Consider the following 24,018-nt stretch of genomic DNA (forward strand, 5'->3'; position numbering starts at 1 on the left):
TCGATAAACAAAGTAGGCTAAAGAGAAGGCTTGGCAGTTGAGAGCACTGGCTGCTCTTCCAGAGGACCCAGGCTCAATTCCCAGCACCCACATAGAGGCTCACAACTATCTGGAACTTCAGTTCCAGAGGATCCGATGCTCTCATCTGGCCTCCATGAGCACCAGACACATAGATAGAAATGCAGGCAAAGCACTCACACAAACAAAAAGAGCAAAACAGTAATTTTAAAAAATACACAGAGAGCAATCAAGGAAGAAACACCTGATGTTGACTTTGGGCCTACACACCCTCCTGCACACATGTACAAATGTAATTACACACATGAGCACACACACACACTGGCACACACCACAAACACACACACCCCATATGGAAAGGAAGGTGCTCTTAAACCCCTCCCTTGAGGATTATCTCCTTTGACCGTATATAACCCCCTCCCCACTTCTCTATATTTGTAAGTCACAAGAAGTTGCCCAGGAATGCCTGATCTTAGAAATCCCCCAAAAGCTCAGATTTCTGAGAATTTAACTATAACTACGTCCTGAAAATTTGCTCAGCTTTGAGAGAATAAAGAGGGAAAGGGGTGACAGGGTTGCTTCAAAGACCCAAGCAAAACAGCAAAAATGTCTGAGGGGCTCCTTAGCCTCCTAGGTAAAGGAGAGAAACCAGGGCTGGTGAAATGGCTCAGCGGGCGAAGGTACTGGCCTGCAAGCTTCAGTTCAATCCCTTGAATCCATCTTGGAAGAAAAGAACAAGTCCTAAAGCTGTCCTCCGGCCCTCAGACAGGCGCCATGGCGTGTGCACCGTCACGCTAACATAGGCACACCCTGCATATGATGATACAAGAGGAACCAAGTCCTGCCTAGGTTTCTAACAACCAAACACTGTTGGGTGGACCGCTTCCTGAAGAAGGCGGTCATTTGATGCAAGGTGAGAGACAAGGCCCACGTGCTTTTTGTTTTTGTTTTAATGGGGCCCAGCCCCCTGCTCTTTAGGAACCTCTGTTGGAGCACTCTTCAGAGACCGTATTTCAAAGTCACAATGCCCAAGGGATCTTAATGTCATTGAGTCAACATCAGAAGGAAAGAGACAAATTGACTGGTGAGTTAAGTAACACGAGCCACAAACATTTCTCCACTGTAAACTCCAGAGTTCAGATCCAATCATTGCTCATGTTGAAGCAGCTATTAATAGAAGTCACTTTTAATAGAAGCAGCCATTAATCCATGCTGCCCTGGCTTGAGCCCAGGCTTCCCGGGACTGGAAGCTCGAACACTGTTGTCCTTGGCTTTTCTTGAGTATAACTATCTCCTCACATGAATCTTGATTCACAGTCAGTGTTCCCTTCATATCATGTTGGCCAGGATATGTCCACAGTTCCTTTTCTTCTTAGCTCTTCTGTGCCAGAATACATCCCTACCATTGACCCCTGGGGCTTTGTTCCAAGAGTTTTGTTTAAAAGGTAGAGATAGTCTGGGCCGAGGCAGGTGTATGATTTACCAAACATTGGGAGTTTAGAGCATGCTCTTTCAAGGTATATTAGCAATGAGAACATAAAAAATATACTTTTCCAACTTACTTCTATAGGACTGATTTTCATAATTTCTTCAAACGAGAGGTGAACCATGTATCTGCCCAAAATCCATAACTTTTCTGCACTGACCCATGAAACTGAGCCATCTACAAAGAGAGAGAAATAAATAAATAATAAGTAAACAAACAAATAACAGCTTCTAAATGGGGAGGTGGCTCAGCTGGTAAAGTGCTTGCCATATAAGCATGAGAACCTGAGTTCAATTCCCCAGAACCCACATTTAAAAAGAAGAAGAAAAGAAGAGGGGAGGGGAGGGGAGGGGAGGGGAGGGGAGGAGAGGAGAGGAGAGGAGAGGAGAGGAGAGGAGAGGAGAGGAACATCAGCACAGTTGTACACACTTGCAATTCCAGCACTGGAGAGAGAAGGACGGGAGGATTCCTGGAGCTTGTTAAGGCCAGACAGCCTAGCCAAATTAATGTGTTCCAGGTACAGTAAAAGATTTTGTCTCAAAAAATAAGATAGAAGATCTACAGAGATTGTTCAACAACTAAGAGCCCTAAATGCTCTTGTAGAGGACCCAAGGTCAGTTCCCAGCACCTGTGTTGGGTGGCTCACAACCATCTGGAACTATAGCTCCAGGGCATCTGACACTCTGTTGTAATACGAGCGGCAGGGCTGCGTCCCCAGCACCCCGGCCGCCTGCTAGCTTATGCCCGAAATAACAACACACAAACTGTATTCATTTAAACACTGCTTGGCCCATTTCTATCTAGCCTCTTCTAGGCTAATTCTCACATATTAATTTAGCCCATTTCTAATCATCTGTGTAGCACCACGAGGTGCGCTTACCAGGAAGATTCTAGCCTACGTCCATCCTGGGTCGGAGCTGAATCGCGTCTGCCTCAGAGAGCAGAGCTATGCGTCTCTCTGAGCTCACTTCCACACTCTCTTCTGGCCTCCACAGACACACACACACACACACACACACACACACACACACACTAATAAATTAACCTTTTAAAATAAACTAATAGAGTGGAAAACGATTGAAGGAGACACCCAGCTCTGACCCTGGCCTCCACAAACGTCCATGTGCACTTGGATCACATGACTTGCAGGGATCTTTGCTATCAGAACTCCTGTGGCATTTATTCAGCCACCGTGTATTGAGTCCCACCCGTGAGACTCTACACTACACACAGGCCACAGCCACCGAGAGCCAGCACCTGAGACTTGCCACTCGACTGTGTGGTCCCCAAATCAGCATCATCAACATTACCTGAACTTGGTAGGTACGCAGATTTTTTTTTTTTAATACTTGAGACCAGAAAATAAGGTGATTTATTTTGAGCTCAATTCTTTAGTCAATAATCTGACAGCTTAACATTATGCTTGACTCTCTTGACTCTCTTTTATTACTACCTTTATTTTAACCTAGTTAGTAATAACTAGCAGGTTGTCATCCTTTTTACCAGGATGTTACTCTATTTGAGCAAAACCAAGATTCCCTGCATGTACCCCAAGTGCCCCCAGGATCTCTGCTTGCCTGGGATGTCTTTCCTTAATTTTTACCTACCTTCAAAGCTGGGTTCAGATTTTCTTTTTCCTTGAAGCCTTTTGGTGTGTGTGTGTGTGTGTGTGTGTGTGTGTGTGTGTGTAGCCATTTCTCATTTCTCATGTACTATCAACTTCTTTTTTTGTTTTGGGGATTGTTTGCTTGTCTGCTTTTCAAAATGAGGTCTCTCATTTACCTAGAACTCACAGAATAGGCTAGGCTGACTGGCCAGAGAGTCCCAAGGTTTCACCTGTTACCTCCTGGCACAAACACTATAAACACACACCACCATGTGGACTCTGGGGATTGAACTCGGGTCTTCATGCTTGCCAGGCAAGCACTTTACCAACTGAGCCTGGCAACTGAGTAAGACCTTGTAAGTGAAAACAGGGTGGAGAGTTTCTTAGTGGTAGAGCCCTTGCCTGGCATGTGTGATGCCTTGGATTCAACCCCTAGTATCATAGTAATATGTTCTGGTATTTGAAATCCCCCATCTGTGACATATCAATAGGACTTTGAGACCAGTCAAGCAAGGATCCAACATCAGATTTCAATAAACTGGAACTGGCTGGGGTTGCCTCACCCCTAGGTGTTTGGTACAGATGTTGCACACAGCATTGCACTGGTAGCCTTTGGAGAAAAGAAAGAAGTGAGAGCATATAAATCTGTCACCAAGAGCTGTTTGGGGAGATGTGGACCCTGACAAGGTCTAAATGAGATAGACAAGTTACCTCTTTCTGGACTGATTCACAGAATATTGTTATCTCCTTAAGCTCAGGCATCAGGGGTATGGGAGTTGGGGGCTAGGAAGATGACTGAGCTGGTAAAGGGTCCTGAGTCTGCATCCCTACCATTCATAGAAGCACACATCTGTGACCCCAGCATGCCAGTGATGGTAATGAGGATTTAAGCCAATTCCCAGTGCTTATTGGCCCTCTAGTCTAGCCAATCAATCAGTGAGCTCCAGGTTCAGTAAAAGACCCTGTCTCAAAATAATAAAGTGGAAAGTAATTGAAGAAGACATCTGATGTTTACTACCTCTAGTCATCACAAACACACACACACACACACACACACACACACACATATCACACATGTGCACATGCACCCATACTATACATATGCACACTACATACATATATAAATAGTTTTAAAAATTGAAGTCTGGCTGGGCGGTGGTGGCGCACGCCTTTAATCCCAGCACTCGGGAGGCAGAGGCAGGCGGATCTCTGGGAGTTCGAGACCAGCCTGGTCTACAAGAGCTAGTTCCAGGACAGGCTCCAAAGCCACAGAGAAACCCTGTCTCGAAAAACCAAAAAAAAAAACAAAATTGAAGTCTGTAGATGTCACCATTGACATCTGAGAAGGCTGTTGAAGGAAAGTGTGGCCACAGAGGCACAATATCCACCAACATCCAAGCCGAATTGGCCTTTTCTCAACCAATTACATAGCAAGAGCTGCATTTCGGCAGAGCCATGATAGCCAAGCATGTAGTATTTTAATAGTCAGAGTTCAGTCTATTTCCTCTGGGAAGTTCATGAGCTAAAAGAATACAGGGTCCAAACAGAATGAATCTGAATTCACTGTAATTTAATAATGGGACTTGCTGCACACAGGGATTCTAGCAGGAAAATCAGTTCTTAATTAAACTGACAATAAAGACTTGGGTGACCTCCTCAATGCTGTGTACCGTGAGGCCAGGGCTAGAGGGAACTCACCCATGTATTTAAGGCATTGATTGTATGCTGTTTAAAGTTGCTCCCACGGGAGTCTCAGAGATTGATTCCAGGAAAAGACAAGTCGCATAGCCTGTGCTCCAGCCTGTTGGCTTCTTCTGTCTTCTCAACACACTGAGCTCATTCTCACTCCAAAACCTTTGTATGTATCTGCTGTCCCTCACCCTTGGATGTCCTCCCTCCCTGAACCTCACATGACAGAATCAGTCTTCTCATCTTGGACTTAATCCAGATGGCACCCACAGGAAAGGTCTTCCCTGATTTCTTAGTTCAGAGATTGATCAATCTCAGCCAATCATGGGACAAACTCAGGCCACCATCTGTTTTTATATAGTCTGAAAACCAAGAACAGTTTTTATATGATTGAAACGCAAATTAAAAAGCACTAATGTTTGGTAACACTTGAACATTATATTAATTTAAACACCACTGTCCATACAGAGTTTTACTGGGATTCAGGGCCTCATTCATCCATCAGCTGTGACTGCTTTCACCCTGCGGTGTCTTCTATATGCTCAAATGGCTAAAATATGTGCTAATTTTAGGATGGGCATGTGTGTATGATGTACCTGTGTGTATGAGTGTCTATGAGTGTGGACACATGTGTATGCATGTGAAGGCCAGAGGCTGAATGTAGGTGTCGTCCTTGATCACTTCCTCCCTTAAGATTTTTTAGTCAGGGTCTCTCTCTTGAACCCAGAACTCACCAACTTGGCTAGTCTAGCTCACCAGCTTCCTCCAGGATGCTCCTCCTCCACCTCCTGTGGGCTGTGATTCCAAACAGGCTGCCATTCTCAGCTGCTGTTTACCTAGGCGCTTTACCCCCTGAGCCATCTCTTCAGCCCTATTTCCTTTTCTGTTAAAGCACTGTAGAAAGGCCTTTGCCAGCCCTGTTCTAGTCTGAATCGGTCGCCCGTCCTATGGCATTTATCCACTTTATCTTCCTCATAACAGCTACCAGTATCTAAAATCCTCTCTTCTCCTTCCCTGCCCTTCCCTCATTTCTTTTTCTCTCATCTCTTTTCTTTCTCTCTCCCTCTCTTCTCCCTCTGTACACCAAACAATGCCCCAGAACCATGCGCCTAGGACGCCCTCGGTACCTAAATCCTTAGCTGTTCTGGTCCCTAATATAAATGGGCTAGCGTTTGCACATGATCAACACACATCTCCTCTGACACTTTACATCATCCTCAGATCATTTATAACCCTGAGCACAATGATCCTGTTATGCTAATAGTTGTATTGTTCAGGGAGCAGTGACAAGTGTAAAGTCTGCTCACGTTCAACGCAGACACACCTGATCACACATTAGTAAAGCGCTTGTCAAGCAAACAAGAAGACCGGAGTTTAACGCCCAGAACCCATTAAGGAAATAAAACCAGGCCAGGCATGGTAGCACACGCCTTTAATCCCAGCACTGGGGGGGGGGGGGTAGAGAAATATAGATCTCCATGACTTTGAGGTCTGTGAGGTCTGTGAGTTCCAAGCCAGTCAAAGCTACAAAGTGAGACCCTATCTCAAAACAACAACAACGAAAACAACAACAGCAAAAAGCCTGCTGTGGTAGACAGGCTTGGAATTCCAGTTTGGAGAAGTGGAGACAGACAGCTCCATGGGGGTTGCTGACCAGACGGCGAGTCTCAGGTCTCAGTAAGACAGCCTGTCTCAAACAGCGATGCTGACCATCTAAGGTGCAACAGTTGAGGCTGACCTCTGACCTCTGCACACAAACAAACACACACAAAGAAAAAAGAAAAGCCTGAAGCTCTGCATTAGTTTCTGTCTCCACTTGGCCACTCTAGGGCATAAAAAAAGTTTTAGTGCACAGCCCTCAAATAAATGCACCCCAAGGAATCGCTGCTTCAGTTGCCAAGAACCAATAGAAACTTTTCTAACAAAAACCATCTTATGTCACTTGAATGCGTACTTTTTTTGGTGGACAAGGTTGTGACAGGGTTTCTCTGTGTAGCCCTGGTAGTCCTGGAACTCACTCTTAAGACTAAGATGTCCTTGAACTCACAAAAGACCACCTGCCTCTCAAGTGCTGGGCTTACGAGTGTGCGCCATCACACTGGGCTAATGCACACATGTTACACATGGGTTTTAAACTTGCAATCCCACGGAAGATGTCACCACAGAACAGGGATGAGAGATCACTCGTAAGACAGACACCTCAGTGTTTGAACAGCAGGCTAATGCCATGGGATGTGGTTCTACTCTACCAGCTACATGGCCTAGGTTCTGGGAGTGTGGCAGGGAAGGTGGGATAAAAATCACAGAAGTAGGGGGCTAGCGAGATGGCTCAATGGTTAAGAGCAGTGACTGGCCTTCCAGAGGACTCACATTCAGTTCCCAGACCCCACATAGCAGCTCACAACTCTCTGTAAATCCAAGATTTGACACCTTCACATAGACATATATGTAGGCAAACATTAATTGCACATAAAGTAAAAATAAATTTAAAAAAATTTTAAAGCACAAACTCAATGAAATCAACCCTGATTTTGGAGGTAAATAACCTGTCTGGAGGGTGGAGCTTCCCTAGAAGTCACTCCATCCAACCCTCACGCCCTGGCAAGCAGATCTCACCAGTGATGTTGAAGGGCGTCCTCAGGATTCCGGTCATCCAGGAGTAGAGAGCTCTCTGGGTGTGGGCTGAGGTTTGGTCGTAGACATCTTTGAACACTGCAGATCTAAGACAAAGGGACACAGGTATCCATTAACAACACACAGGTGGATGCCCACTAACAACACAATAGCAGGTGCCCACACTGAAGGAGCCATGAGAACACTGTGCCCAGGGCTGTCACTCTGAAACCTCCACAAATCTCATTGACATGTTGACTGCTTTTCCTCATTTTCACTCTTCCCCTTCACAGCTAAACACCTTGCAAAAAGCAGCCTATGTATCTTGTCTCTGCTTCCTTAGCTCTTAATTCCTTTTGTGTGTATATAGCTTTTTTTTTTAGATATAACTTATGTAGTTGGAATTTTCTTTGGGTCACCAACCAGTGCCCAAATAATGACACAGAGACTTGTTATTAATTATGAAAGCTCAGCCTTAGCTTAGACTTGTCCCACTAGCTCTTTTAACTTAATTTAACCTATTTCTATTCATCTATGTTTTGCCTCTGTGTGTTTTACCTTTCTTTCATTCTGTACGTCCTACTTTCTGGTTTCCCCCATGTTTATCTGGCTGGCCCTTGGCATTTCCCTGGTATCTCCTTTTCTTTCTTCTTCTATCCCAAATTCCTCCTCCTAGTTACTCTCCCTGCCTGGAAGTTCTTCCTATACCTCCTCACTCCATTCAGCTTATATTAGAACACTCAAGTGCCTTAAGCAGACAAGGTAAAACAATAACATATCTTCGCATTATTCAATAATGCAACACATCTTTACATAGCTAAACAAATGCAACACATCTTTGCATAGTTAAATAAATATTCTGCACCAAACTTACATGCCCTATAATTCACTTGCTTAAAGTATATAATTCACCAACACCTCCAAAAGCAGAATCAGTTCAAGGTCAGCCTTGAGTATGCAGCAAATTTGAGACCAGCCTGGGCTGTATAAGATTGTGTCTCAAGAAAATGAAATCATGATAGTGTTCAAGAAAATGGATGGAACTAAAAAATATTGTATTATGTAAAATAAATCGGGCTCCAAACACAGCATACAAAGACTTTAGCTTCTGATTTTTACACAGGTATTGTATGAGAGTGGGTGTGTGATGGGTCTTCTTGGTTGTCAACTTCATTGCATCTGATTCACTAAAGCCCATCATCATTAACATTTCCAGCAGCTTACAAGGAAACTCCACCCCCTTAGCTGTCACCCCTCAACCCCTGGCTCCCCAGAAAACATTAATCCACTTCCTCTCTATGGATTTGTCTGTTCTGGATACTGCATATAAATGGAGTCATACCATTTGTGGAGGCCCAAAAATGAGAGCCTATTGCCACCATGTCTGTTAGTCAGAGAGTTTGGAGGTTGCTCAAGATGGTTGACAATTGTAGTTTCACATCCTGACTCAGGATGTGATTACCTGGTTCTCTACAAGTAGACCCATTCCACCCTGACAGAGGGTCAGGTTATGTAAGTGTACTCCTATTCCTTCTTTTATAATATGAGGTTACCTGGAAGTGGTTTCCTTCAGGATACTTGGTCTAGAGTGGCTTCACTGCCTAAACAACAGAATGCTGATGACTTGATGCCTCAAAATATTAAAGCAATTAACTGTTCAAGCTGTCCTTTGTATCATGTTAAAGGAGTCTTTTGTTGCCTTCTTCCCCCTTTTGCATTGAGGTATAAAAGTGTATGGAAAATTAAATGTTGGTAATTTCAGTATTCACTGGAACTCCCTCCCAGTACTATTCTATGGTTTCTGCTTCATTTTTTTTCACGTGTCTTCATATTCTTTATTTATATTTCTAAATCCCCACACTCCTACCCTGGCAAGAGGTGTTTTTGTCAAAGCTGGTCCCTGACAGCCACTCATTATTTCTGGGTTTTGCTTCTTGCACATGCATGATGTTTTCAAGGCTGATACATGCTGGAGCATGAATCAAGCTTTAATTTCTTTTTATGGGTAAATAATATTTCATTATCTGGGTAGTCTACATTTTGATTGTCCAGTAATCAGCCAATGAACATTTAAATTGCTTTTACCTTTTATTTTGCTTCTTCCTCTGTTGGTGCTTGGAATTGAACCTGAGACCTCACACATGTGATGCGCATGCTCTACCAGTGAGCTGAGTATACACACACACACACACACACACAGAGAGAGAGAGAGAGAGAGAGAGAGAGAGAGAGAGAGAGAGACCATCCTCCTGTTTAGCCTCTTAAGGAACCACCAGTTGTCTCTGCAGCAACTGCCTCACTGTGTATCCCCACCATCACCACAGCTCATCTCTGATTTCTCTTATTGCCTTCAATACTTGTCAATATCTGGTATTTTGACAAATAACCTCCTGCTGGTGTGAAGTGGCCTTGTCACTTTCTAAACCACTACAGTCTGATTTGCCACTGCTCTATCACCCCCATGGCTCCAGTCACCATCATCACCTTCTCACCCAAGCCAGAGGTCCTGATTGGTACAAATAGTGCTTCCCATTTCTTAGCCTCTCTGCCCATCCTTCATGCTCATTCTAAAAACCTTCCAAACCTCTGTGTCCTGAGAGCCTTCCTCCCATCATACCCACACATTGAGTACAAGTCCCACAGCTACGCTATGAGTACAGTTCTCCATATCAGCACCATGAGTACAGTTCTCCATATCAGCACTGTGAGTACAACTCTCCACATCAGCACCATGAGTACAACTCTCCACATCAGCACCATGAGTACAACTCTCCATATCAGCACCGTGAGTACAACTCTCCACATCAGCACCATGAGTACAACTCTCCATATCAACACCTTGAGCACAACTCTCCATATCAGCACCATGAGTACAACTCTCCATATCAGCACCATGAGTACAACTCTCCATATCAGCACCGTGAGTACAGTTCTCCATATCAGCACCATGAGTACAACTCTCCATATCAGCACCGTGAGTACAACTCTCCACATCAGCACCATGAGTACAACTCTCCATATCAACACCTTGAGCACAACTCTCCATATCAGCACCATGAGTACAACTCTCCATATCAACACCGTGAGTACAACTCTCCACATCAGCACCATGAGTACAGTTCTCCATATCAGCACCGTGAGTACAACTCTCCACATCAGCACCATGAGTACAACTCTCCACATCAGCACCATGAGTACAACTCTCCATATCAGCACCGTGAGTACAACTCTCCACATCAGCACCATGAGTACAACTCTCCACATCAGCACCATGAGTACAACTCTCCATATCAGCACCGTGAGTACAACTCTCCACATCAGCACCATGAGTACAACTCTCCACATCAGCACCATGAGTACAACTCTCCACATCAGCACCATGAGTACAACTCTCCATATCAGCACCGTGAGTACAGTTCTCCATATCAGCACCGTGAGTACAGTTCTCCATATCAGCACCGTGAGTACAACTCTCCACATCAGCACCATGAGTACAGTTCTCCATATCAGCACCGTGAGTACAACTCTCCATATCAGCACCTTGAGCACAACTCTCCATATCAGCACCTTGAGCACAACTCTCCATATCAACACCGTGAGTACAACTCTCCACATCAATACCGTGAGTACAACTCTCCACATCAGCACCATGAGTACAGTTCTCCATATCAGCACCGTGAGTACAACTCTCCACATCAGCACCATGAGTACAGTTCTCCATATCAGCACCGTGAGTACAACTCTCCACATCAGCACCATGAGTACAACTCTCCATATCAGCACCGTGAGTACAGTTCTCCATATCAGCACCGTGAGTACAGTTCTCCATATCAGCACCATGAGTACAACTCTCCACATCAGCACCATGAGTACAACTCTCCATATCAGCACCTTGAGCACAACTCTCCATATCAGCACCATGAGTACAACTCTCCATATCAACACCGTGAGTACAACTCTCCACATCAGCACCATGAGTACAACTCTCCACATCAGCACCATGAGTACAACTCTCCATATCAGCACCTTGAGCACAACTCTCCATATCAGCACCATGAGTACAACTCTCCATATCAACACCGTGAGTACAACTCTCCACATCAGCACCATGAGTACAGTTCTCCATATCAGCACCGTGAGTACAACTCTCCACATCAGCACCATGAGTACAACTCTCCACATCAGCACCATGAGTACAACTCTCCATATCAGCACCGTGAGTACAGTTCTCCATATCAGCACCGTGAGTACAGTTCTCCATATCAGCACCGTGAGTACAACTCTCCACATCAGCACCATGAGTACAGTTCTCCATATCAGCACCGTGAGTACAACTCTCCACATCAGCACCATGAGTACAACTCTCCATATCAGCACCGTGAGTACAGTTCTCCATATCAGCACCGTGAGTACAGTTCTCCATATCAGCACCATGAGTACAACTCTCCACATCAGCACCATGAGTACAACTCTCCATATCAGCACCTTGAGCACAACTCTCCATATCAGCACCATGAGTACAACTCTCCATATCAACACCGTGAGTACAACTCTCCACATCAATACCGTGAGTACAACTCTCCACATCAGCACCATGAGTACAGTTCTCCATATCAGCACCGTGAGTACAACTCTCCACATCAGCACCATGAGTACAGTTCTCCATATCAGCACCGTGAGTACAACTCTCCACATCAGCACCATGAGTACAACTCTCCATATCAGCACCGTGAGTACAGTTCTCCATATCAGCACCGTGAGTACAGTTCTCCATATCAGCACCATGAGTACAACTCTCCACATCAGCACCATGAGTACAACTCTCCATATCAGCACCTTGAGCACAACTCTCCATATCAGCACCATGAGTACAACTCTCCATATCAACACCGTGAGTACAACTCTCCACATCAGCACCATGAGTACAACTCTCCACATCAGCACCATGAGTACAACTCTCCATATCAGCACCTTGAGCACAACTCTCCATATCAGCACCATGAGTACAACTCTCCATATCAACACCGTGAGTACAACTCTCCACATCAGCACCATGAGTACAGTTCTCCATATCAGCACCGTGAGTACAACTCTCCACATCAGCACCATGAGTACAACTCTCCACATCAGCACCATGAGTACAACTCTCCATATCAGCACCGTGAGTACAGTTCTCCATATCAGCACCGTGAGTACAGTTCTCCATATCAGCACCGTGAGTACAACTCTCCACATCAGCACCATGAGTACAGTTCTCCATATCAGCACCGTGAGTACAACTCTCCACATCAGCACCATGAGTACAACTCTCCATATCAGCACCGTGAGTACAGTTCTCCATATCAGCACCGTGAGTACAGTTCTCCATATCAGCACCATGAGTACAACTCTCCACATCAGCACCATGAGTACAACTCTCCATATCAGCACCTTGAGCACAACTCTCCATATCAGCACCATGAGTACAACTCTCCATATCAACACCGTGAGTACAACTCTCCACATCAGCACCATGAGTACAGTTCTCCATATCAGCACCGTGAGTACAACTCTCCACATCAGCACCATGAGTACAACTCTCCACATCAGCACCATGAGTACAACTCTCCATATCAGCACCGTGAGTACAGTTCTCCATATCAGCACCGTGAGTACAGTTCTCCATATCAGCACCGTGAGTACAACTCTCCACATCAGCACCATGAGTACAGTTCTCCATATCAGCACCGTGAGTACAACTCTCCACATCAGCACCATGAGTACAACTCTCCATATCAGCACCGTGAGTACAGTTCTCCATATCAGCACCGTGAGTACAGTTCTCCATATCAGCACCATGAGTACAACTCTCCATATCAGCACCGTGAGTACAACTCTCCACATCAACACCGTGAGTACAACTCTCCACATCAACACCGTGAGTACAACTCTCCACATCAGCACCGTGAGTACAACTCTCCACATCAACACCGTGAGTACAACTCTCCACATCAACACCGTGAGTACAACTCTCCACATCAGCACCGTGAGTACAACTCTCCATATCAACACCGTGAGTACAACTCTCCACATCAACACCGTGAGTACAACTCTCCACATCAACACCGTGAGTACAACTCTCCACATCAACACCGTGAGCACAACTCTCCACATCAATACCGTGAGCACAACTCTCCACATCAGCACCGTGAGTACAGTTCTCCATATCAGCACCGTGAGTACAACTCTCCACATCAGCACCATGAGTACAGTTCTCCATATCAGCACCGTGAGTACAACTCTCCATATCAGCACCATGAGTACAGTTCTCCATATCAGCACCGTGAGTACAACTCTCCATATCAACACCGTGAGTACAGTTCTCCATATCAGCACCGTGAGTACAACTCTCCACATCAACACCGTGAGTACAACTCTCCACATCAACACCGTGAGTACAACTCTCCATATCAGCACCATGAGTACAGTTCTCCATATCAGCACCGTGAGTACAACTCTCCACATCAGCACCATGAGTACAGTTCTCCATATCAGCACCGTGAGTACAACTCTCCATATCAGCACCATGAGTACAGTTCTCCATATCAGCACCGTGAGTACAACTCTCCACATCAACACCATGAGTACAACTCTCCACATCAGCACCGTGAGTACAACTCTCCACATACAAAGTGGTAAGCCTCATTTAAGGGAAAACTTTCCCACTGCAAAAATGCTGCTTCTTACTTTTCCCTATGGAATGCTAGTGGCTGAGGATGAGTCATTTAGTCTCTCTGCCCTTCAATTTCCTTGTCCATAAAGAAGAGAAAAGGAGAGCAGGAAAGAGTGTAATAAAGAGAGAAGACCTGGGGCAAATCCCCTGGGTTCAGTCACCTCAGGGTCAGGAGATGGAGCCCTCATGAATAGGATCAGTGCCCTTGTCTAAGAGACTCCAGAGGGCTCTTACAACCCTCTGCCAGCAGAGGACACAGCAAGATGATACCTATGAACCAGAAGGTAGAAAGACACTAGATCTGACATGAACAAGATTTGATCTTGAACATCTCAGCCACTAGAAATAAGTGTCTTTTGTCCAAAATGTCCATCCCATAGCTGACCAAGATACTCGGGAGAGCAGCATAGGTAGTTAAGGTATAGTGGCACTGTTTTTCAGTGTATTTTAAGACTATTTTTACTTAAAATAAAAATATTAGCTTTTCATTTATGGAAACAAAGCCAAATTTACCTTAATTTTTTTTTCTTTTCCATGTATCCGTATGTGGTGCACTTGTCTGTGTGTCTGTGTGTGGGTACATGTGTGTGCCCATGCCTATGGAGGTGAAAATTTGATGTTGGGAGTCTTCATTGCTTGCTTTTGCACCTTATTTGTTGAGGCAGAGTCTCCCAATCAAGCCCAGAGTTCATCAATATGGCTAGTCTCCCTAGCTGGCTTACTCTGGGGGATCCCTTGTCTTTGTCCTCCCAGGCTGGAGTTACAGGCAGGCTGCCACATCCACCTACCACTTACATGGACTCTGGGTATCCATGCTTACACCATTTACATGGACTCTGGTCTACATACTTACACAGCAAATGCTCTACCACCGAACCATTCCCCAGGCCCTAAAACAAACATTTTTTTAGATGGAAAGGATGAAGACTTATAAAGAAAATCATGGAACAAATCACAGGGCGGGAGGTAGATAGATGTGACAAAACCAGGAGAATAGTTCCCAGACACTACAATTGAGAGAGTTTTAATAAAAAGCATCTCTCGCTCTGCTTCCAAAGATGTGTCTATTCATGCCCACCACCATCTCCCTCGCTGGGTACTAACCTCCTTGGGTCAGCACAGCAACCCCTGAGCAGCACACAGAACTGAGAGTTCAGAGGGAAAGACTCACAGGTTCTTAAAGGCATCCTCACGCAGGTCCTGGGGTAGCCGCTCGATGACATCAGGCTGCAGAAAGCTGCCCAGGGACCCTCTGAGCACCCGGCCCAGGACTTCCACACACTCCAAGGGGTTCAGCACCTGGAAACAGCGTTCCAGTGTGATGACAAACAGGCTGCGGTTTACCCCAGGGCTCTGAAGAGCTGTTTCCCAAATGTCTCCCGAGTTAATGACAGTGTCCTTCAGGTCCTGGAGGAAGGAGAGAAATTAGAGTCTCTGCATCTTTGTGGCTAAAGTACATGGGAAGACAACCTGAAGGAAGAAATGTTTATCTGGTCTCCTGGTTTCAGAGGGATTGATGCAGGGTCACTTGGTCCTATGACGGGGGTGGGATCTTGTAGATGGGGTTTTGAAGGAAGAAATGTTTATCTGGTCTCCTGGTTTCAGAGGGATTGATGCAGGGTCACTTGGTCTCATGATGAGGGTGGGATCTTGTAGATGGGGTTATTCCCTACATTTTTGGCAGGAGAAACAAGGAAATGGAGGGACAGTTTATAGTCTTCTAAACTTGTCCCCCATGACCTACTTCCTGCAATTAGGCTCCATCTCCCAAAACAGTCCCACCAGCTGGGGACCATGGGCTTATGAGGCACTTTCCATATTCAACCCATCATAGTCACACGAGAGCTGCCTCCTGACTCAACAGCCCTGGAAGAGGCTCACATACTGCAGCATGAAGAAATTCAGGATGACAGTTTCACATCGTGCTGTTGTCTGGAAACTTCCATCCCCTTTGGGTCAAAGGTGAGTCTTTCACCTGCTCTTCCGTCCTCTGGGTGGACGGCAGTAACGCCACATCTTCTCTCCATTAGCACAGAAGTGACTTGGGGCTTCCTCTGGGGTGACCGTAGGGTCCAGGCTCCACAGTGGGAGCAGGATCCTTGTCACCAAGGGAGTCATTTGCACTTCCACAATGCATTACAGCTACCGCAGACATCTTGAGACCTTTACCGTCAACACTTTTTGAGAGTTCCTGGAGTCACTAGACCTGCTGCTGAGTTCTAGTCCTCAATGTGTTAAAGAAACACACAATTTACCTCTGTTTGTACTGGGCCTTTCCGTATGTGTTCTTCAAGATAATCGACTGCCTTTGCAATCTTCTGTATTTTTGTTACATAGAATTTTAAAACATCACTCTGAAATAGGCCCACGGCTTCCTCAGGCAGGAACCCATTTTCCAACCTCAGAATCAATCTTTCTAAGAAGTGTCACTAGAGGTTACACTTCAAGATTCTGTTTCCTCACCTGAATATTAAAATGCAAGATTACTTCTTATTTTTTTTAACTTTGATTTCAGGCGCCATGTATGGAATTCAGGATGTTGTTCATCCTGGGCCAGCACTCGACAACTATGCTAAACCTTCAGCACTTTTTCATGTGTGTGCATGCATGCGTGTGTGTGAGCATACATAGAGCTTCACTCTGTAGTCCAGTCTGGACTGGAACTTCCTAGGCAGTCCAGAATGATGTCAAAATCTCTTCCTACCTCAGCCTCCTGACTTCAAGGATTGCAGGCATGAGCCAGCAAGCCTGGCTTTAAATGGCAAAATCTTTCTTAACTTATTTAATGTTGTGAAGGAGATTAAATCAATCCATGCATATTATACCCTTAAAACATTGACAGATGGCTAGCTGTCTGATGGGCCAAAACTGACCCATTGCGTGTGTGTGTGTGTGTGTGTGTGTGTGTGTGTGTGTGTGTGTGTATGAATAAAGTTTTATTAACATATACCCATACCTAATAGCAGAGTTAATTAACTGTGACTGGGGGTGTATGCCCTACAAATATTTTTAGTCACTGGTCCCTTGCTGGTCATTACCTTACAAAAACATCTCGTAAACAGAAAAGCCTCAATAACCATTAAACAATATAATTTTTAAAAGATTTTGAGTTGACGCTATTTTAAAAACTGAAGTTAATTTCAAAATGAAATCTATCCATAGCAAGCTAGTGGCTATTATGTTTTAATAACTAATATTAAAGTAGGAACAGATTAGGAGTTAGGGATATAGATTTCCCAACACTCATGAGGTCCTAGTTTTGATCACTAACACTACCAAAATAATTAAATAAAAAGTATATAATCATTAAAATGTTCAAATCCTCTTAAAAAGCCTTGTGAATTAAAACTAAGAAGAATCTTAACATTTTAGAGCTGAGACATCTCAGCAGTGAAGAGCAGTGAAGAGTGTGTCTGTCTTGCAGAGGAACTTGGTTTAATTCCCAGCACCCACATAGGGTAACTTACATCTACCAGACCATCCAGTGAATCCAATGCCCTCTTCTGACCTCCATGGGTACCAGACAGACACATGGTGCACATATACACAGACAGACAGACAAAACTCTCACACACATTAAAAGAAAAATAAACTAGTCTTTTTTTTAAAAAAAAAAAAAGAATAATCTTTCCATCCTGAGTTCATCTGAGGAAATTGGGGCTAAGCAAGGATTCAGCCCCATTTTGGAACAGTGATCCACACCCAACTCTCACTAATAAATGGGTACCAGCCCTCAGCTCTGGAGCCTCAGGGCATTCTGGAGTTTGGGGATCTTGCTGTCTGTGCCGCTCATGTCATTAATCTTGTTTTGTAGTCAGTGTGAGCTGCTGCTTGTCTTCACCCTGTACTGTAGCCTTAGGGACAGAGGCAGTTCTTTCTACACCCACTGGACACAGCAATCACCCTCAGACTCTTACCAACTCAAACTATTAGAAGGCCCTCAGTACACTTAGTGCCCAGAAAAGTTAAAAAAAAAAATGTAAGTTGGAGAAACTGGAGAAGAAAAGCCAGGTTCTAAAGTCCCAAGTGTGGGTGGTAGTGAAGAGAGAACGGCGTCAAGAATGACCAAAGCCTGGGTAGTCCCAGCAAATACCAACTGCCCGGCCCCTCCTCACGAGATGCCAAGCACGCCTCACCAGGTGGACCCACTTGTCTTCCAAAAGGCATTTCATGGCAGTACGGAACTGCTCGGCATCAGCGTCCCTCAGGTCTTCCAGAAGCTTCTGGGGCTGGTACAAATACTGCTCCAGGTGGGTTTCCATGACTGCCTGAGCATGGATGGGAGAGATTCAGTCAGTGAGGACAGAAGCCAGGACAGTAGGTCAGCACCATGGCCAGCAGCCAGTGGGTTCCCCTTGACACTTTGCAGAGCCCACCAGCCGGCAGGCAGCCTGCATGTGGGGGCTTTCGTGGTTGCAAAGACTGTAAAGTCGGGGGATTCCTTACAAAATCCAGATTTCCAACTCCATTTAGGAAATACGGAGGATGAAAGAGGCTGGGCATGCTTCCCTCTTCAGGTGACCAGCCTGACATCCCTATTCTGCTGCCTGCCTGGTCCCTGCCCGGGCAGTGGGCCTCTGATGAGGAGCTATGTGTCCCTGGTCTCATTTTTCTTTTTCCCTTTTTGTTTGTTTTGCTTTGTTTTGTTTTCTTGAGTCAGGGTTTCTCTGTGTAGCCCTGGCTGTCCTGGAACTCACTTTGTGGACCAGACTAGCCTCAAACTCACAGAGATCCGCCTGAGTCTACTTCCAGAGTGCTGGGATTAAAGGTGAGTGCCACCGCGGCCAGGTGTGCCCTTAGGGTCTTACCACGCAAACCCTAGCGCCCAAGGAGAAAACCTAGGCAGAAGGAGTAAACGTGTCTGAAGTCCTTATCAGGCCACTGGCCTCCCCTGAGAACCTTTCCTCTGCTATTTGGGGACTCGTTTCTTTCTTTCTTTCTTTCTTTCTTTCTTTCTTTCTTTCTTTCCTTCCTTCCTTCCTTCTTTCTTTCTTTCTTTCTTTCATTAGGAACTTTTGGACTTGCTGCTGCTGTTCAGTTTGGGGAGTGAGCATCTCACTATGTAGTCCAGCCTGACCCTAAATCCACACTCCTCTTGTGTCAGCTTCTCAGATGCTGACGTTACAGTTGTATGCCCAGCCTCAGTTTCTTAAATATTCCTCACACTAATATTCTCTAGGAAGGCAGTGTGAGACCATGCTTGTGGGCAAATCCTGGGTACAAAGACAGATAACACATCTGCAAATCTCCAGGCTCACACTTATCTGAACTTCAGCTTAGTTATAGTATATTTGTGTGCTGTGCTTTGTCTTTTGAGAGGGGTCTCATATAGTCCCAGGTTGGTTTCAAGCTCACTGTGCAACCACGGATCATTCTGAACTTGTGATTCTTCTGCCTCCACCTCCCAAGTACTGGGATTGTAAGTGTGTGTCAATCATGCCCTTTTCCTGCAGTGCTGGGGATCAGACCTGGGGCTTTCTGCACGCTAAGCAAGAGCTCTGTCAGCTGAGCTACTCCTCTAGTTCACGGACATCCTATGTTTACATTTGCCGAGTTGGCAATCCTACATCTGGGCCTCAGAATTCACATTTGGAAAACAGGACCATGATAGATAGACCCATGCAGGGTGTTGGAAGAATTAGATGTCTACAGCATTCTCGGGGGTACCTAGCACAGAAGTGCTCAGTAGTGTCTGTCCACCATCTTTTCTTTTTCACTCATGATGAGTTTTCATTGACTTGATGTCTGTCCCTACTTCAGGATGGTGGGAGTAATGTCTAGTTCTCCGCCTCGTTCTCAGTGCCTACGGCTATGCCGGCCTGCCAAGGGTGTCAAGAACCTGACTGAAGATGTGTGTGTAGCAGTAATAGATCTACCAGTATGGGAAACCTTACTGCCAGAGAGGAAGGGGTTACTCCTTACTGCTAATTACACTGCCAGGAGTGATGAAGACAGGTGCAATATGGGCCCAACAGTCCCTCCAGCTGGAGGAGCAAATATCCAGCAGGCTGCCCTCTGGGTGTAATTCTGCTGTGAATGTCTGTTGATATTTCTGTTTTTATTAAAACATAAGGTAAAGCTGGAAATAACAAAGAACGGAGCTGTTCTTTTATTCATCAGTCCATGATGTGACTTCATTGCTAAACAGAGTAACGGGGTGTTGGCACTGTATTAACTCATCCTCAGCCTCACACGGTATCGTCCTGAGCCACCAGACATGACACCCCACTGTGCCCTACTGATGCTCTAGCCGAATTTCCACGGCTGTCACCAACAACCGTGGATCTATTGGATGTGGTTTATCTCCCAAGACTCAGGCGTCAGAGGTTCAGTTCCCAGGAAGGTGGCATTAAGAGAGGATGCCACCTCGAAGAGGTGGACCCTGGTGTGAGGGGATGGGATGCTGCCTTGGGAGAAACTGAGAGAGTTCCCATGAGACACTGGTTAGTCCTCAGAAGAAGATTAACGTGAGCTTGACCATGAATCCTGCCCCAGATTCCTGTCTCCCCATGTGATCTTTCCCTCTCAAGGCTGTGCCCACCACTGCAATGCCATCTACCAAGTTTAGACACTCAACTATGTCTGTGCAGGAGCCAGCACTATACTGATGGATTGCTAGCCTCTAAAACTATAAAGTAAATTACACTTATTTTTTTAAAAAAATATTTTATTCATGTATGTATATATTAATATATATATATACATACTATGTGAGCATAAGTGCACATGTGTGTAGAGGTGCCCACAGAGACCTGAGGAGGACAGCAGATCCCTTGGCTATAGAGTTGCAGGTATGTGGGAGCCACCAGCATGGGTGCTGGGATCTGAAATCTTGTCCTCATGATTGAGCAACAAGCACTCTCAACTCTGATTCATCCCTTCATTCTAAACCTCTTTGCTGTCTTGGGATTTTGTTACAGTAGCAGCACCTGGTCTTGGATACTGTGTTACAATGATAGAAAAGTGTCTGATACACTCCTGATGTTCTTTCATCAGTAAATCCCCTCCAGTTTCCACTCGGTGCACAGCTGGTTTGCACCAAGAGATGACCGATAGAAGAATGTAGGAACAGGTCTCACATGCGCACCTGCAGGCTGGGGATGGTAAAGACCACATCCCGTGAGTTCAGATAGGCAAGGACTCTTTGGGACAGGTCTACAGTCCACACGTGGGACCTGCAAGCAAAGAAAGATGGGAGAAAGTCAATAACCAGGTCCCCTGAAAACAATCCTGTCCTGGCTGTGTGCCCTGAGGCTCAGAGGAGAGGAGGGAAATGGGCCAGCGATGCTAGGAACTTAATGTTGAGAAGTAGAGTGACCTTCACCTGGCACAGTGGGAGGAGGTGTGTTCATGAGTGTGCGTACAGATATATATACACACAGGTGTGTGTATGTGTGTGTATACAAGTGTACAAGGGAGTATATGTGTGCATATACAGGTGTGTGTTTGTATACAGGGATATGTGTGAATTTGTGTCTATACAAATATATGTGTGTATGTATGTTTGTATACAGGTGTATGGGTATATGTGTGTGTATAAAGGTAGGTATGTGTGTGTATACAGGTGTGTATATCTGTATATACAGGGATATGTGTGTATGTGTGTTTGTCTGCAGGTGTATGGGTGTATTGCATGTGTATAAAGGTGTGCATGTCTATTTATACACATGTATGGGTGTGTACATACAGCTATATGTGCATATGTGTGTATACAGATGTGTGTGTGTTTACATGTGTAAGTGTGTGTTTGCATGTGTGTAGATGCCTGAAGATAACCTCAAGTCTCATTGAGACAGTTCTCTCATTGGCCAGGAGTTCACTGATTCAGTTAGACGGCCTGACCAGCAGATCCTAGGAATTTCCTGTCTGTATTGCCCTGGCAGAGGGACTCCAAACATGTGCCGCCATGCTGAAAACTTTCATGCAGGCTCTGGAGGTCAAACTCAGGTCATGTGAGGCGCATGCTTTATAGCCTCTGTCATCTCCCCAGCCACGACAGCTTTTTTCTAATCTCTTTTTTGTTTGGATAAATAGTTGGATGGATGAACATATACGTAAATAAATAAAATTACAACCTGAAAGGAAACATCTAAAACCCCCATTGGAGTTCTCACGGGAAGAGGGATGTTTACAGGGGCCTCTCATCTTAATGTGATTGGCTGTCCCTGCCAGGGGCCCGAGGCCCCCATTTCCTCTTCTTTATGGAATGCATATTAGGATTTAATGCTGAAAAACGGTCTCTCAGCAACATTGCCACATCATCCCATCTCTCCAGCCTCTCACACGGGCCTGGGCATCACAGAGCAGAGGTGGCAGCAGGCCCTGGAGCTAGGTGCCAGGGTCACACCCCAGCTCTGCCACTCCCTAGCTGTATGGCCTCCACTCTCCGGCCCCAGTCTGAGGAGTAGAGTAAACACAGACGTGTTTCTCTTCCCCAGCACTGGGGAGAATGTGGCCTCCTCAGAAGCGCTTCAGACATCTCGGTCTTAAGATACAACAATGGAGGAATAGGGTTTGGGGACAAATCAACTCAAACACTACATTGGTGGAAGCTCATATACTACTTTTCTCAAGTAAGAAACTCCATGTGAGAGCTATTAGGGGGGAAACGCCATCCCTTGCAACCCCTAGGAGGCAGATTACCTTCCAAACTGTATAAGGTCCAGAAACGCTACAGTGGGGACAAAATGAAGAGACAGCTATGAGTGGACTCGTTCCCCCGACACCACAGCCATATTCTGTTTGAAGGTCTCAGAAGGTACACATGGGACAGACCGGGGACATTACCATTCAGATAGTTTCCCTCTATTATTTCTTCCTAAAAGGCAAAGAGAGCAAATCAAGTAAAACATTCAAATCGACAGCACCAGTAGAGGAGATTTTGATTAAAATAAAAATGGAACACTCACCGCCATTTTCTGCAACAATGGGTGTAAATCTGTAAGAAAGCCATCGGGCCCGTGAGGAGAGCTGAACTGGGTGACCTTCATACGGCAAAGGCAGCCACCACGGGAGCCCAACAAAAGCCGCTCAGGTTTTCCAGGAGTTGTAATCACTAGGATAACTATGCTCGGTGTGAGAAAACCTTGGCTCACGGCCCCCACTGAGAACCTTCACACAGCATCACTGGGAGTGTCAGTTTGTCTAGCCACTGTGGAGATCAGGAAAGAGGTGTCCCACAAACCTAAGCAGAACTACTGTCTGAGCCACTCTGTGTCACATGGAGGCAGCTAAGGTACACACCACAGAAATGCCTGCCCATCTGTTCTCGGTGATGCAATGTTTCACAATTACCAGGATATGGAGCCAGTCTAGAAACCTATCGTCAAAATACTGATGGGAAAGGTGGGGTATACACACAATGGAGCATTATTCTACCATCGAGAAGAAGGAAATTATATCGTTTGCAGGTGAAACGCTGGAACTAGAGATTATTGTGTTAACCAAAATAAAAGCCAGACTCGGAAAGACAGGCACTATGTGCTTCCCTCATGGGTGGGACCGAGTGAACCTGTGGGGAATGGGGGAAAGCGAGGGTGAATGCCATCGAAGTACATTGTGTGCATGTGTGAAGATCCCTCAAAACCCTACACATACCCACAGACACACAGATGTACACACATACACACGCACGCACTTCTGAATGCATCATGAGCCTCAACTGTCATATCCAGCTACATCCCCTAAAATGTGTGGAAGCCGTGAAAGATGTGTTTCTCCTCAGGACTTACCCTGCCCAGAGCTTGGGTCTCTCTGGCACATACTTCCATGGCTCAGAAAGAGGACCAGGAGAAGGGAGAACATCCTAGGTCCTTGAGACAGTCTCCTGCAGGTAAGTCAAGCACAGAAATTATTCAGGTCTTAAATTTTTTTACTTTTTAAAATGTATTTAAG

At 45.4% G+C, this 24,018-nt stretch overlaps 1 protein-coding gene across 1 annotated transcript in view; it reads right to left on the bottom strand.

Moving 5' to 3' along the window:
* Nucleotides 1–23,299, bottom strand: part of Otoa (otoancorin) — a 72,642-nt gene extending 49,343 nt beyond the window's left edge. The window contains exons 1-8 of the mRNA XM_041667004.1: nt 23,034–23,299; nt 22,912–22,942; nt 22,768–22,795; nt 21,212–21,299; nt 18,261–18,392; nt 15,296–15,531; nt 7,416–7,519; nt 1,581–1,681 (exon numbers count right to left, since the gene is read on the bottom strand). Coding sequence (XP_041522938.1) covers nt 1,581–1,681; nt 7,416–7,519; nt 15,296–15,531; nt 18,261–18,392; nt 21,212–21,299; nt 22,768–22,795; nt 22,912–22,942; nt 23,034–23,114 — 801 coding nt within the window. The 5' untranslated portion in view covers nt 23,115–23,299. The remainder of the gene's footprint in view (nt 1–1,580; nt 1,682–7,415; nt 7,520–15,295; nt 15,532–18,260; nt 18,393–21,211; nt 21,300–22,767; nt 22,796–22,911; nt 22,943–23,033) is intronic.
* Nucleotides 23,300–24,018: the final 719 nt, after the last annotated feature.

The sequence above is a fragment of the Microtus oregoni genome, unplaced genomic scaffold (assembly GCF_018167655.1).
Source record: "Microtus oregoni isolate MIOR12 unplaced genomic scaffold, Mior012 000016F_ref0000370, whole genome shotgun sequence".
Taxonomy (NCBI): Eukaryota; Metazoa; Chordata; class Mammalia; order Rodentia; family Cricetidae; genus Microtus; species Microtus oregoni.